The 17,463-nt window shown below is 33.7% G+C and overlaps 1 protein-coding gene across 3 annotated transcripts in view; it reads left to right on the forward strand.

Moving 5' to 3' along the window:
- The window catches only part of LOC119833898 (rhomboid-related protein 2), a 21,251-nt gene extending 4,679 nt beyond the window's left edge, over positions 1-16,572 (forward strand). The window contains exons 2-7 of one of the 3 annotated variants that reach the window (XM_038358122.1): positions 1,335-1,593; positions 2,628-2,669; positions 10,674-10,878; positions 11,725-11,938; positions 12,843-12,993; positions 13,436-16,572. In XM_038358122.1, coding sequence (XP_038214050.1) covers positions 1,335-1,593; positions 2,628-2,669; positions 10,674-10,878; positions 11,725-11,938; positions 12,843-12,993; positions 13,436-13,581 — 1,017 coding nt within the window. In that variant the 3' untranslated portion in view covers positions 13,582-16,572. Of the gene's footprint in view, positions 1-1,334; positions 1,594-2,627; positions 2,670-10,637; positions 10,879-11,724; positions 11,939-12,842; positions 12,994-13,435 lie in introns of all 3 variants that reach the window. The other 2 variants (XM_038358130.1, XM_038358139.1) reach the window with 2 other exon arrangements.
- Positions 16,573-17,463: the final 891 nt, after the last annotated feature.

Genomic DNA, 17,463 nt, shown 5'->3' on the forward strand with positions numbered 1-17,463 from the left:
GGAAGTGGGAGAAAAACGGGTGTGAGTTACATACATACAAACATACAAGTGAAGCTAATATAAAAGCGTGTTAAAAAGACGTTATATGGTGTCATATGTTGTTTACAATATAAATTAAAAGAAGCATTCGATGCTCATGTCACTATCATTACTGTCTTTACATAGTATAAAGCGAAGTCGCTGTCGACTGTATGTATGTATATATGCTCAGATCTTTAAAACTACATAACGGATTTTGATGGTTTTTTTTCAATAGATAGAATCATTCAAGAGGAAGGTTTGTAAGTCAAATACCATAAATTTAACCACTCCAATCCACACTACCATTTAACGCATGCGGAGCCGCGGGTAAAAGCTAGTAGATACATGTTATATCGAGCACTCTAGTTCCTCCCAATGAATACAAACTGATGTATTGTTATCGGCGCTAACACACAAAATAAACAATGAACGAATCGGTCAATATTTGTGTAGCGGTGGTATGCGGTTAGCCACTGATCGAGTTAACCAATGACGGATTTCAGATTAGCAATGAATGAAATTAGTCAGAATAGCCTATAACACACGTGTCGCCAAAAGTTTGAGTCGTGGAATTTTTTCTACGTAACCTGAAAATGACGTAGCAACAGATTTGAACATTGTAAAGGAAATATTTTATAAATATGGGTGTGCTTTACCCCTTTTTGCATGGGAACGCAAATATAACAACGTTATAACTGTTGATAAACATTGTAGAATCAATTTGATAGGCGGCTACACTGAGGCTGTCTAATCGTCCTTCTTAATTCGTGCGTAAATTTTATAGGTTATGTTATGCATTTTGAAAGAAAGTTTTATTTTAATACAAGTTACTCTGTAACCTAGCAAAGGTATCGGTCTTGAACCTTAATTGTTTGATACCTATTTGTAATTGCTACAGCGATGTACTTAGCTTTAAGGTTAGGTTAAGTGTTTGATTTAATAAATTTGATTTGATTTGATTTGATTATATATACACAATAGATAAAGGATTGAAACGTTTGTTCTATCTTTATTTTACATCTTGCTATACGTTTGTACAGTAAGAAATGTAGCTTTTCTTTTAATCAGAACGACAATCCTTATAATATGACTGAAAACTTCTTGCTTAAAACCACATAGTGACCTGGAGTACTAAAATCTTATGACTTAAGAAAGAATAGCCTTAACGGAATTGTAAATAACGAGCCTTAAATATTGTACTTTAATTCCAGTATATTATAATAGCACCTTACACAGAGCAGTTCTTTAATGTCTACATGATCTTAATAAAAATGCTTCGGAACTTGCCACTTAAAATAGCCCCTTATTTCCAGTACGATAAAGACAACGATGGGCGGATATCATACGTCGAATTGAAGCATATCATCGAATCAAGGGAGTACGACCACGATCTACCGGACAATGTAGTGGAGCGTATCATGTCGGTAGCCGACCGGGATAATTCTGGATACCTGGAGTTCTCGGAATTTGTGGAGATGATGCACAACCCAGCGCTGAAGGCGGTGTTCGGACACTTCGTGGCGAGATATGTCCATTCCATTGTGCCACATCGAGACCCCGTTGATACTACCGGTAAGTAGTAAGGTAGTTAGTGAGACCGGGTCAACTGTAAAAGCCCTCCTTGGCTAGCAGCAATTTTCCATACAAAAAGTATTTAGTGTGCAAGTTTTATATATATAGTGTATACGAAGCATTACTTATTAGTGTTGATACTTATTTAATACATATTAAATGTTATTTCACAAAACCATGATAGGGAGTTAAAACTAGGAATCAGTATATCTATATGTGGATAATGAATTTGTTTAAAGTTACCTACATCGAGATGGGAAGGTAACTCCGCATTGTTTTATTTAAATTTAACTTATTTGATTTTTCATAGACGATTCAAGTGTTACGATATAACACTGCATCGATGATTCAGAAATTCGTAAATCCCAGAAGTCTTTTTTTGGCTATGACGTTGAAATTCTCAATATTTAAAGAAGATGTCACAATGCTAAATAGTAACGGATATTAAAAATAGAATCTGGAAAGCGCAGTCTAATACTGTGACAATTTGGATCTTTATCGTGTCTAGATTTTTTCTTTAAGTGTATTCGTATGTTCTACGAGGTACTTGCAAATAATGAATTCGATAAAGTCGGGTTTCGTAATAAACAATGAAATAATATAAGTCACGTACATTATATTAAACATGGAGTTTTCTTATGTGTAAATATTTACTAATTTTTTCCTACTGTATAAACCTTTTGCACGTAGATCTTTTTTATGATTTCAATTTAATAGCTAGAATGCATCTTACGCTTCGAAACTATAACATTGTAAAATCTACACTGCTCTTGTAAAGTTATATACATTCATTTTAACATGGCATGATTACAATATTTATAACCAGTTTCACAACTTTTGGATATGTCCTGTGCCTTTTCTTTAGTTAAAATTTTAAAATAATGTGTCAAAATATAAGTCAAAAACTTTTTACACTAGCTTTATCAAGAAGTCGTGTAACTGGCCCTTAATTAATGTTTAATTGCACGGCACTAGGATTGCTAAACTTTTTTTTTGTGTAAATACAACATTTTGACAGCAAATTTTCTCGATAGGACGGTGGTCAGGCTTCCGGCCAGTGTCAGCGTCTGATGGCGGTACTTTTTTTATTTTATTCTACGTCATTGGTTGTGTTTTTGGTCTGTGTTTATACATTCGAAATTCGAAATTCATAGCTTTGATACCTAAGTGTTGCCATTGTTCTTTTCATAAACATAGAGAACAGAGCATAGCATTAAGCATGAAATAGAAAGGAAATAGGTCAAATTTGAGTTGGAGTCGCGACATTAAGAGTTCCGTATAAAGCTTGAAGAGCAACTGTAAATAAATGGTCACCCATCTAATTTATAACCATGCCAATTTAAAAATTTTAACTGTCTAACTATTGTTCACTATCACAAATAGAAAGACATAGACGAACAGCTCAGTCTTAGTCCCTTTGGTTACGGAATCCTAAAAAATAGTTAGTACTTTATCCTGTCTCTCTGAAAAAAGATGATATTGTGACTCTGTTCTCTATGTATATGATTATTGTCGTGGGTTGTATAAACTGTGTTCTTTATGGTCGATTGCTATTTGTTTCATTCAATTGTCACCGCTAAAACAAAATCATTCATTTATGTGGGATCATTGCGTATGTCTTTCTATAGAGGAGTTATAACTATACAGAGAACCGGGAGGTGACCGTGACGTTTTAAAGCAGTACTAATTCCATAATGGGAAGAGATCTGTCAATGTAATTGTTCTTGAAATAGATGTTTATAATATTGATTAATTAATACAACATGATAAACTTTGAGCAACAACAACTTTTTGGTGGTTTTATAAGCTCTCAAATGTATGACGTCATAGGAAAAAATACCGCAGTTTATTAATTTTTCCTTATGTTTTATTTAAAACATTGAAATACCAATTTGCGTCATTCTTTACCCAACTTATACTAAATTTATCAAACAGTACGTGACATGGGAGTAAACTGTTTTGGCCTCGAATGCACCTAGCCTACTGAATGACGCATAAGTTTGGATAACACAAACCTAGGATATGGGGATATTTGAGCAAATTATACTCTTCGTAGGTTGCAACACTGGAACCATACCCTACAGATCTAACGCATAAGCAAGTGTTCGATGTGTTATTCGAAACGGAACGCAAACTGCAAAGAATCAGCACATTCGACTTGCATTTTATGGTACTAATTGATGTGAAACAATTGAATTACGCTTCAATTACCTCAAATAAGGTAAACGCACGTCTGCTTGATACATTTTCTTTGATAATTGAGATCTGCCAATTTGTGAATGCTCCACGGATTCTTATTACCTGAAAGCTGACGCTATTTTCTTAAAGCGTTATTCATAAATCGTTTCAAATTTTGGGGTAAATGACAATTTTAAGAATGTCATGACAGTACATGACTTATTTTTAATATAATAGATAAATCTCCCATGGAAGGATCGTCGAATTCTTTCCGACTATAATCCCACTGTGTTCCGACGCGCTGATGGGACTGTGGGGACACTTTTGTAATTTATGGCGTGGTACTTCTTGCGATTTCTTTAAATATACCAAATCCTGCAGTCTCTGTTAATTTGAAAGGTGGAGCCCATCACGATTTAATTCCTTGCCTCATGGCTTAACTTTCATAACGCGCATATGCTTAAAATACGAAATTGTTTACGTTTATAATAACGAATCAATTGCAAAAAAAACTTGTATTACACGTTATGACCGTTTGCGCGGAACACGAAGCGTTAACTAGTGCGGTGAATGAACTATTGATTGGGTTAGTAATTTAAACAGTATTTACCAAAGCTTCTGCTTAGTTATTAAATATTACTCTACGTTTAGACCACGTTCCTGCAATCTACGTATGAGTTCTGGTACTTGGTAATACGAACCGGCTATAGTTCTGTCTTACAAATATGGACATTTGTGGATGTCACTGTAGTATAGTTCATGTATACTAAAAGGGTCAATGATATAGTGGTATCTAGGTCTAGAATAAAATCGTTATTTAGTAAAGGTCTTATATACAAATAAATAAAAAAACTGCTGATAAAGCCCGTAAAAAAAATATTTAAGGATCCCCTGGAAAATTAACAAATAATCCGCGGGCAACAAGAATAGGAACGGTTTGTTTAATTAATAAAGTTGAGGCTTAATCATAATTACAAAGTAAACAAATATCTCGCAGTGACCTTGCTGGACACTCGATAAGCGCGAGTTGTGAGTCATTTAAGTACGTAATGATAAGAGTTTTTTCACTCATTAACTAGGTTAATTATTACTTTCCCTATATAGATAGGTTTTTTTCGATAAAGTAAGCATTCGTTTGGCTTTAGAAACACAAAAAGATAAAGATAGTACTCCTAAGTCTTCTTTGTCGGTTGTTTCAAAGAATTAATCAACCAGATTAATTATTATACCATCTTCTGCTAGATGTGTACGTAGCCGAGGGGGTCGCGGACGTATTTTAACCAGCTCCCGTGGCCCCTTCACTCAACACAGTGGGGTTTTGGTCGGTCGTTTATCCTACTTATCCTACTAATATTATAAATGCGCAAGTTTGTAAGGATGTATGTGTGTTTGTTGCTCTTTCACGCAAAAACCTATTGCAATGAAATTTGGTAACGTAGACAGCTGGACAACTGGAAACATATAGGCAACTTTTATCCCGTTATTCCTACGGGATACGGACTTACTCCGGTGAAACCGCGGGGCGCAGCTAGTATTTCATAATATTTATGGCAACGATTGCACCAGGAATCCGGAAAAGTTTTTCTGCTCACGTCCGCGTACGAGCTACGGTGTTGAGGCTAGAAACCAGTACCGAAACCAACTCACGGGCCACTCAAACGATATTAAGACGTGGGCATACATTTAGTAAACATTAAACCAATTTTAAACAACAAAATAAAGCCTTAATTGTTTTGAAGAACTTAATTCTTCTGAAGAACGTTTTTCACCATTATTTGATAGATCGGGCAGTCTAATTGGTGCTTCGTCTGATGGTAAGCAATGACCACCGCCCATGAACATTTTGAAATGTAGGCACGCCTTAAAGGGGTGTGGGGTAGGGAAAGGATTGACGCCAGGAATAAATAAATGATCTGGAAGGTGGGAGGAAAAGAATAAAGATCTCCAATTTTTTACTTATGACAAGAAAATTCAAATTTTCACAGGTCAAACGTCCATATATAAAATACGTCTTGTCGTACCTACATTCCTAACTAATGAAATATTCAATACTTCCCTAAATTTTTTACTCGTTAGATTAATAAGTACTTTATCAGTTAAGCCGTCCCCGCAACTTCGTTTTTCCTCAGACTTTACAAAAGTTTTCCTTGATGCTTCATTCCTTTGGATCATATGGACCTATCGCCGACTATAGTCGTCCTTCGATAAGAGATATCCTGAACTATTCCATAAACTTCTTAATTCGCAGCAGTAGCCACTGTAATGACCGGTTTTAACCTAACAATGATACCTTATAAAATTTAGTGAAATTAGTCTATACTAATACTGGTCTATAACTAATATAAATAAGTTATTGAAAATAATTATTTTGTTAATTTTACACAAAGCCTTGGTAATAAATCATATGTAGATATTAAAATTAATTTTATATGAACAATAGCCATACAAGATTAAATTTTCGTCTATAAATTGAAGAGAAGGCAATGGATCACCCTTTGAAGATAAACTCGTCGTATTAATAACTCAATTAGCTTTTCCACGTTAGTCATGATTGAAATGTAGTTTTTCAAGTTTTACTGCGATTAGGGTTGTCCATTTGCAAGTTTTGAAATTTTTATTATATCTGTGAAATGTAGACGTTTAATTTAGTTTGTTTTAAATTCTTCAAATTAGCAACTTCCATTTGAAGAAATCATTTTGTATATAATTTTTTTTTTTTTTTGTTAATATGCCTAGTAATCTATCTTCTCTTTGTTCAATACTAATAATAAAAATGTTGTTGTGCTTCTATTAAAATTTAATTTATCAGATCTATTTATTTCGTACCTTTAAATAGAATTCATACACGTTATACTCTTTTCGCATATGACAACCCTACTGTATAAGGAATGTGAAGATGTGAGTGAGAAACTCATTTGTTTATTAATATAAACATAATGATAATCGTATTTAATCTTTCTCATTCGTGACGTGATTGTGAGTTTATTGTTATTTATAAAATGATGTTTCTATTCAAGGTCAGATATAGCGCGAATCGAAATAGATCGTCTACCATATAAAAATAAATCGTTATTATTTTAGAAAACAGATGTAAATACGAAATGAATTGAAGCGAGACTATTATTACACTAACTTATAGATTTTCACTAAAATTATTTTATGACATTTCCAATTATATATAGTTTCATCTAGATAATTGATTTTCAGAGTAATTGGTGAAATTATGATTTTGTAGGTACCTTAGCAATCTTATCGAATAAGGATAATCAAATTAAATGTTTGTACACTTACAAGTAATACAAGATATTGGAATGATAAGGGGTTATATATCAGTGATGTCACGCGATAAGAAGATTGAGTTGCTATAGGACGGCTGCGCCCGCGCTGTTACCGCTAGGGCTGTTACTTGCAATTTGTAAATTATATCTCTATAGGATTAAAAACTTTGACGTTATTTTGTGTTAGGTATAATCATAATTTAAAGTGAAATTACTTCATAATGCCGGTAACTTTAGAAAAATTAAATTGAGCACTGATTTGAGCATATCTATGAGTAGTAAATGTATAAAAAATTTTAATATTATAATGATTGTCAAAAAGAGTATCTCTTAAACTCATAATTTTGAAATTTTGTAAAACGAAAAGGTTCGGAGTGAAATTATGATTCAAACAATGAGTCGTAGATGTCTAGAAAATATAAGTACGTGGAAGAAGCAAAGATACCGAAGGTTTTTGTATACAAAAAAAAGTTTTTTAATTAAGGACGTCGGTAAAAAATATTTTCAAAGTTTAACAAAACGAAATATCTTATTAAAACATCATTTATAATTCGATATGAAGGCTGAAATTACTTTAAAAAATACCTGTTGACAACTGCCAGTTTCGTTTTTGAAATCCGCTCTGTATCTATGTGTGGCGTGCGGATGCACACAGATACAACGGAAGCTAGTCTATACCTACCGTACCGATAACGCTCTTAAACGCTTGTATTTCCTTTAGTATTATAGGAAAATATAGGAAATTACAGATATATTCCACTTGATAATGCATATTTAAGTTTGATAAATATTTCTTTAAAATTTATTATTTGGAATTAAATTGTACGCAGAAATATATTTAATCTTATCAAAAATATTTCTCAAAATTGTCATCCCTATTAAGGTACTTTAAATTATCATATTTTAAATCTAAAGCGCGTATCAAAATCGGTTTATCCTTCATTATTACAAGGTCTTTAAATTTAAACGATAAGTTATTTATTCTAACTCAAATAGTAAGTCAAAATTAACTAGACGTCGCGTGATTTTTATACAATCGGCTCATAAAAAGCATAGTAAGAAATCTTTTTTCACTGCCAATACCTGGGTCATCTGTGCTAAAGGTAAGACACACATTAGAAACTGTTAGTATTAAAGTACATACAAATAGAGATAAACACAAATTTACAGAATAAAAACAAAAAGTAGAATACAACACGAATTACGAAAGACAAGTAGCTGAATATCAATCCCATGAAAGCAATCATAAAAGTTAAGAAATGCGATTGATTCCCCCCAATTAGCAGTTATAGTAATTATACAAGGATGCTCAAGTTGTGGCTGAACCTGCATCACACTGAAAGTGGATATGGCAGAGCTAAAAATAGACGTAACTAGAGGTCTAATGATTGAGGATATAAATAAAGTACACTAGCTGTTCGCCCCGACTTCGCCCGTCATACATATATAGCCTATACTATCACTCGGTGAAGTAGCATTTTTCTAATGTTGAAAGAATTTTTGAAATCAGTCCTGTGGTTTTTGCGTGATGACGTTTCAAACGTACAAAAATACGATATACACATAAATATTGAGTACTGAATGTAAGCCTAAATTAACTGTTCCATATTTATTACAAGCTAATAAATAAACTACTTATATTTATTTATTTCTTAATTAAATTTCAATATGAGCTAACATCGGAAAATAAATTACTTCAAAGGTACATTATATAGGTATTATAATGGCATTCCGCCACCTATATTAAACATTCCTAACTGGTCTATTGTTAATTCATTATCTTCCCTGTAAAGGTTATAGAAAATGTGGCCCAATTCATGAAGCATTCTCAATTCACGTGTTTGATCCCTGATCGTAAATGGTTTGACACTGAAATTTAAAGAGGTCAAACACCTGGCAGTTCGGTTGAAAGCCAATAAAGGTTGTGATGTCACAGCGGTCACAATGTTAGCTCATTATCTTGTTTAGATCTGAAAGTTACGGATGGCGATATCCCATAGAGCGATTCTTGTAAATATTCGTTAACAATGTTGAAGCATGATTATTGCTATGTCTTCTTATAAAACGTTATAAAAACATAAAAAATATAAAAATCCGTTGAATTACAAAATAGAAATCGAGCACTCTTAGACTAAAATTTCCTGTACCTTCCTAGAAATTCCATAATCAAGGAATGTCTAAATTCATATTTAGTCCCAATGGACTACACAATTGTAGTTAACATATAATTTGACTCGCCTATTATTCCAATCATTTAAAAAAGTTTCAAGAAATATGTCCGAGCGATAAATGAAATGCATCTTAATGCATTACCTTTTCCGTGGCGCCAGTGGCCCTTGCAACGCTCTGTCCGTTCGCTAACTTAGTATCGGATACTATTGACTCGAGATGCACGTGCCTTTTGTTGATAAACAACGACACAGAAAGCTCGAATAGTCGATAGATCTAGTCTTTAAAGTAGTCCAGATACCCATTTTTACTTTATTATTAAGGGTCCAGATTAGTTTACATTTTAAAGTTGTAACAGGGGATGTTTCAAAGCAGTTAATCGTTTAGGAAATGTTAGTGGCGAATTGTGATAAAAAATGTGGTTGAGATCATGTAAGAGAAGTGGTAAATACGCTTGCAAGTGGTCCTTCAGAACTGTTCTGCGTTACGTAAAAAAAATAATCGATTATTTTGGTATGATTCTTTTTAATCCTTGTAAAATCGGTTGGCGTTGGTTTCACACAAAACGCTCGTCCTCATTATCGTTCTCATGACATAATCTGATCATTAACTGCATGCGTGGAATTGTGATGTTCACGGTCAAAGGTTAACAGGTGAAGGGATAGATCTTTCTCGTGATGCATACATAATAACATTAGTTAATAAGCTATCATTTACTTATGCAAGGACATCTACTATTGTAGTGTCCCCATTATCCGATTGAGGAAGGTATTACAGAGATTACATAGCAATAGCATGTACTGTGATGCCTTCCGTATTTACGTTAACATAGTATAAGTTGTACTAACACAATTTTTTTTCTCTCCTCCCCTTTCCTACTGTTTTGTTTGTTTGTGTCCTGTTATGCCCTGCCCTTAAACCAATAAATTTCTGAAAAATATATATTTTGAATACGGTTCCGATTCATCACCATTTTTTGTGGTCCTATCTATTTATGTCCATCGAAATATTGAAATTACTATTCTCCTACGATTATCCTGTTAAACGACAATTTGCCCTTTTCAACACGCGACCGCCTAATTGGCATAATGCGTCCTGTTATGCCGTATTGGTCACACTCATGGCGCGTGCTCTATTTATGATTTGCTGTTGCTAACTGTTAAACAATTAAACATAAAAAAAACATACATTTCAAATATGCCTTTCCACTTTGTTATATGTTCAAACCGACATTAATTGTATCCACAACAACGACCACAATGTACCTTTTAACAACTGATTACCCGCATTCGTGTAACATTTTAAAACAAACTTATCAATAACCCATTATTTCTAAATTATTCTTTCGTCTTTACCTTGACTGCTCCAACCGCTTGTCCTTTATCCTTTTGCCTATCCCGATTGTGTTGCGTTAACCAGTCCGAACTCGTAGCAAGGCAGTATTCACATACACAGACGGCACCTACGAAGAGGAATACAGCTGCTGGCCCCCAGCGGTGTCCATGATCATCATATCCCTTGTTGAGATCGTCCTGTTTTGCTATGATGCTGCGCAGGGCAAGACGGCAGCGACTGGGCCGATCGCGAAGCTGTTTCTCTACAACCCGAGGAAGAGGCATGAAGCGTGGAGATTCTTGACTTATATGCTGGTGCATGTTAAGTGAGTACCTTTAATACGTTATATTTAATTCTCAGGTTATACCTTGTGTGAATATGTTTTAGTGAGGAATTGGTATATGAAATTTTTTTAAAGAAAACGGTTGATCACGAGTCGGGATTCGAACGCACGTCATTTTGCCAACTGCCATTTACCTTAGCAACGCGTAGCCTTTCACCGGTGGTCCCGCCTCTGCAATCGAATTTCTTCTACTATCGCCATCTATTGAAAAAAATGTAACCTTATATTAATCATAAACTTAGTCCTAACATGTTTTCCAAATTCAATTAAAACTTTAGCATCTCAATACGCCGTTTGCCAATATAGATTAAACCTATGCGCGGCTTCTAAAAATAAACTCACATTCCACATGAACTTAGGCCATCAAATACATAAGAGTCGTTATAGAATCTCGAGTAATAAACTCAACAATTTTGTGTTGTTTGTTCGTATTGAAATTTAAGCCCATTTTTTTTTTTTAATGTCACAGTCGGCAATGGAGCTGGTGGGACGCCTGATGGTAAGCGCTACCACCGCCCATGAACATTTGTAGAGACGGAAAGTCTACAAATGGATTACCGACTTTAAATTGGGAAGGGATTAAGAAAGGATTTGCGAGAGGAATAAAGGAAAGGACTGGGAAGGGGAAGGAAAAGGATATGGGCCTCCGGCTCCCCCACTCACCGAACGAAACACAGCAGAATGCTATTTCACGCCGGTCTTCTGTGGGGGTGTGGTACTTCCCCGGTGCGAGCTGGCCCAATTCGTGCCGAAGCGTGCTTGACTACCACATATAAAAATTATCCATATACTATTAAAATATCCATAATACCATTTTTATCATTCCAGCGTAGTGCACCTTCTAGTCAACCTTCTGGTGCAACTGTTTCTCGGGGTGCCTTTAGAGATGGTGCACAGATGGTGGCGTGTGGTACTTGTATATCTCGCGGGAGTAGCGGCTGGCTCGCTTGCCACTAGCTTGGCTGACCCTAAAGTGTTCCTTGCGGGAGCTTCGGGTGGGGTCTACGCGTTGATTACAGCCCACATAGCTACTATTATAATGGTAAGATTAATCGAATGTCGGAAATGTAATTGTATTGGGAGATTTTAGGATACTTTAGATACATATATCCCTGCTAATATAAATGCGGATACCTTAGATATATATCCTTGCTATAATATTATAAATGCATAAGTGAATCTCTGTCTATCCGTGTGTCTTCTTCGTCTATCGTGATTTGAATGAATATTTGCGCACAATAGTTTGAGACACAAAAATATACATAAGAGAGATTTATCCCAGAATCCCACGAGAACAGGAATTATGCTGCTAGTCATTCCTTTGACTACGAGGTTGAAGATAACTGCGGAAAATTAATAGAATATATTTTGGCCTACAAAAAGCAGTTATGTTCACGTGATTGAAAGGAAAGGATATGTTATACTTCCTGGCATTTTTCATGGAAAGTTCAATTTATTCAGGACTAATGTGCTAACCTTGGCAGTTGAATAATGTGTGCTGAAATGCTTCACGACCATCGGTCTGTATGAATTAATACTTTGTATTGTGCTGAAAATACAATAGGCACGTAAATATAATTAGTCAATGACAGCTGTAGAAACAATGGGTTCCTGAAATATAGTGCCGACATTAATGAATTTGGAGGCAGTTTCGTGTTTTGTAAATACTGATCTCTAAACTTGGACTTCTATTTCGACAATATAACATTATAAAATATAAAAAAATAACGTGATTTTGTAATGCGATACCAATTTGTAATAATAAAGAAAATATTGAGGTTTGATCAGAAGAATAAGGCGTAGATTATATTAAAATAAAGTGTAATCCATTATATAAGTTGTACAGGACACTTAACTCTTCGCAATTACAAAATATTGAATAATAATTTTACAATAATGCGCATCACTGGACATCGGATCTTTAGAATTGTTCTCGAACATTCCAGAACTGGTCAGAAATGGAGTTCGCTATAATCCAGCTGCTCGTTTTCGTGCTGCTGGCGGCGGTGGACGTCGGCACCGCCGTGTACGACCGCTACTGGAAGCACACGCAGCAGAACATTGGATACGTGGCACATTTGGGTGGCGCTGTCGCTGGTGAGTCCTTGGAGTGTTCTAGATATAAAGGATGCTTGAGAATGCTTGTAGACGTTTATTTATTTATGAACCGACTTCAAAAAAAGGAGGATGATCTGAATTTGACTGTATATTTTTAGTGTTCGTTACCTCATTACTTTTGACAGGGTGAACTGATATTGATGTATTACAAACTGCCTTTGAAGGCGGCTAAAAAAATAGTTTAAGTCTTTTTTCAAAATGATTATTCTTTAACATTGAGTATTCAGTTGAACACTTGCATTGCAACTTAATATTTGATTGACAGAAAAGGCATTAATTTTTTTTCCTAATTTTCATCAAACTCGTACCCCATAGATGGAAAAAGTAAAATTACTTGAAAAAGCACTAAAAACTCCTGTCCAAACACAAAAATCGTTTTAATTTACAGTTTAGTTTATCAATAATACCATATAAATTGCAGGTTTACTCGTCGGCATCGGCGTGTTGCGCAACCTCGAAAAGCGAAAATGGGAGAAGCGGTTATGGTGGGCGGCTGTTGTCCTTTATTTTTCCCTTATGATAGCCGGAATCCTTGCTAACATCTTCTGGGAGTCGCATTTCCTATAAATTGATCTCGTATGAGTTGCTCTAAAGAAAATATTCGTCGTGACAGATAGCGTCTGTGTTGCCAGTTACTGAAAGTTAACGGTTTTTGCGTGTTGGTAGCGTGCTATTTATATTGCTTTGCTGTGTTGGTATTATGATGGTGAATTTTCGGCTATCGATTTTTTGTCACATTCCGCACATGCTGTGTTTTCGTTACTGATGAGCGTCCGTAAAAAATTGTAAACGTATGATTTAAAATGATAATAATTGTAGGAGCATGCCGTCTCACTTGCACTTAACCAGTCCAACGATTGCTATCTCGCTCCTAATATGGCGGCGTGCGCGGTTTTATCATAGTTTCATTTAGTCAACTTTTCCAATAGATTTTCATTCTAAGCCACAAATTGTAAAAAATTAATGGTCTCTTTATGACCTCCAACATAACTTATGTAGCAATGGACCATCTGTTAATTTTTCAGTATGATATAGAAGATTGGTATATTAATGAAACAAAATCTTCAAATATCCTAATATCAATTAAAGTTTATAAGTTTTCAATTATAATTAGCTATAGTAATTTCAATCAATCATTCTATGAACTTCGGCAGCTAGAAAAATTGAGTTTTCACATTTAAAATTATAGGTAACTATTGAAAAGTAAATTATAATAAAAGACTGTTAAATTATGAGCTCTTTACATTATTGTGATTTTTTCTATACAGTCGCACAACTATTTATATTACCTTTAAATAATTTAGAACAATTTCTTGTATACTACACTTGTATACAATTATACATAAATGTCAATGTCCCTAAGTGCCTATTTTTTGTAATATATTTATTTATTTTTTGTATGTCCGCATGTAAGAGTGTTTTGCTCACGTGTATTATAACTTTTTGATGTAAGTATTGTTAATGTAATGGATGGTTTTATGAATGTGACTTCAAAATAGTTGCGATTAAATTCAGTATTTAAGATAAGTGTGTGCTTTTTTTAACTCGATTTTGTACTAATTATTGTCAATATAATATGAAATATGAGAAGCCAACAACAAGTTAAGTTTTAAAAAAATGCAGTACGCCTTGTATAATTGAATGAATTTAATGGACGGTTCTAATGATTTAGAAGATTGTCTAATATAATATAATATTATTGTATTGCCACATACATGTTTAAAAGGAGAAAGAAAGACTAGTATGTGTAATGTAAATTAAAAAGATTGAAAACTAATTTGAAGTCACATAATAAAAATTAAATATACAGTATTGATAATATTATATTACTTTATGGGCCTAAGTGTCGGAATATGTAATGGTAGCAAAAATTGTTTTACAAAATCTTGTGTATTATTAAATGATTTATCAATAGTGTCAAAGGTGCAGTGGTTTATGCGTGTGCGCTATAAAGGATAATCGTAGAATGATCGTCAAATTGTACAAAAATCGATCAAGTGAGAGTCAGACTCGCGACACTGGTTCCGGACAAATAAGTTAAATTGGTCACCCATCCATTTTATGACCATGTCAACCGTTGCTTGACCGAGATGTTTTTTGTTATTTGTTGTTATATCGCCAACAGAAATACATATATCATCTCTAAAACTTTCAACTATCTACCTATGACGGTTCTTAAGTTACTGGTGACAGACTATCCAGTCTCAGTAATGTGATCCCGTTTTACTCTTTCTACGTATCTGAATATGCTCAGTACACCACAAAACGCCACACAATTTTACTGCATCCACGGGCCTCATTTCCAAAATTATTTTTTTAACAGTATTTTACCCGTCCGTTCTTATATAAGTTTCTCTAAATGATGACAGCCCTGTGATAACGGGGTACAGGCATGACAATATTATTTCAACAATTGCCTATAAAACAACTGATTCTTTTATACTCAGAACATTATATTTCAAATACGCACACAATTAACTTATAAATGTATTCAAGCGGAAGATTCTTGTATAGTATTGCAAAATAAATTAAACATGCACAAAATAATTTCACTGAATATATTCTTAACATTTTCTGGGTTAATTATAAACGATTGAGTAAATGTTGCATGTGCCTTGAATTAAGACATATTTTTCTATGAATATTTACGTGAATTTTCACGTTTTAATAACTCGGCTATAATTAACATGTAACATAGTGAACAAGCCAATTTATAGAAAAAGAAAATACCTAGTATTGTAATTACTTAGAATTTAGTTTTTTTTTAAGACTGGCAACTCACATGTGCACTTTAAAAATAAAAGATATTCAAAAATAGAAAACTATACAGCGCTATTCATATATTTTATTCCCATTTAATGATAATAGAACCGTGCACTTATGATTTAAAAAAGTTAGACTTAGTGCCTATGTGAGAATTAGTCTATGAATCCCACGATTTACCAAATACGAAAGTACCTTATATAAGATTTTAATTCACGTTTAAGTTTAAAAGTGTCTCGTTAGCTAACGATTACGTTTTCTTGAAATTGAGTTATATAACTTAGAATCAATTATAATTGCAGCTTTTTAATTTAATGATTTTCAAATTCCAACGTTTTTATGTGTCGATAAGCTCGTTGTTGACTTGACACTTAATTTTTATTAAAATTATAATTTATAGTTTAAAATAATACGCCACGCAGTGGTAGATGGCAACTATATTAGACAAAAATAATTAGCTTATTAGATTTCGTAGCACAAGTAATATATATTTTTTTCTTTGGTAAGGCATAATGTAGAAAAAAATATAGGAATATAATATGGTTTTAATCTACCACTGTTTTATCTTGTATTGCCAATGTTCTGTGTTCAATTGACTTGTTTTTGTTGTATAAAGGGTACCCAAATCTTTTAGCCTTACAGTAATGTTTCCATGTATATTTTTTGTTGTAATTGTTATGTAAAATATATCTGTGTTGCTAGGTTAAGTTCCTTTAAATGTGAAATGCTAAATATGCACAATTATGTTGTGATTTCATAAGTTGAGTCGAAATATATGCCATTTAATTTTTAAAAGTGTTGTCTTTATTTTTTATTTTTTGTAATGAACAGAACTATATTATATTTAAGCTAGCTGAACGGGCAAACTCTGTTCTACCTTACTCTGAACATTTAGGAGCATTAAAATTAAATGTTGCCGATACACGGACTTTCCCGATATGCAAAAAAAAAAATTCATGAGAATCTGTCCAGCGGTTTCGGAGGAGTATGGTAACTAAGATAGTGACACGAGAATTTTATATATATAGAGATAACATTTTGTCATTACCCACCATAGAATTGAGATAAGAATTTTTCGTAAACTATATTGAAGTACTGTCTTTATCCATTTCCACCTTTTTACCGTCTTCTAATATATAATTAACAAACATACATACGCATAATCTACCTTACTTGTAATCTAAAGAATAGAGATCTTGACTCTTGAATGTCATAGACACACAGCCCATGGACGTGACGAAATACAAAATTACATGTGTCGATAAAATGATAGATGAGTGAGTAAAAAAATAGGCTTTAACTTTTATATCTTATATTATCGGCTCCAACGATTTTCATGAAATTTTGTACATAGGGGGTTTCGGGGGCGATAAATCGATCTAGCTAGGAATCTTTTTTAGAAAATGTCATATTCGTGTTTTATCGACTTAAACTTAGCGACTCTTCCTGACATCTATTGGCGAATAATAATACTAATACTATTTTTTCTTTCTGACATCTTTTGGCGAATAATAATACTAATACTATTTTTTGGCGAATAATTAAAGTTCCAGCAGATGGCGTTGTTAAGTAACGAAGTCAATGAGTGTTTGCTTTGAGGTTAGACTAATTGTTTATATTGTTTTGTGTCTTCTTAATGCACGTGTTCACTTAAAAATGCCTAAACGATCTTGGAAAAACGCTTAT

The sequence above is a fragment of the Zerene cesonia genome, chromosome 2 (assembly GCF_012273895.1).
Source record: "Zerene cesonia ecotype Mississippi chromosome 2, Zerene_cesonia_1.1, whole genome shotgun sequence".
Classification (NCBI taxonomy): domain Eukaryota; kingdom Metazoa; phylum Arthropoda; class Insecta; order Lepidoptera; family Pieridae; genus Zerene; species Zerene cesonia.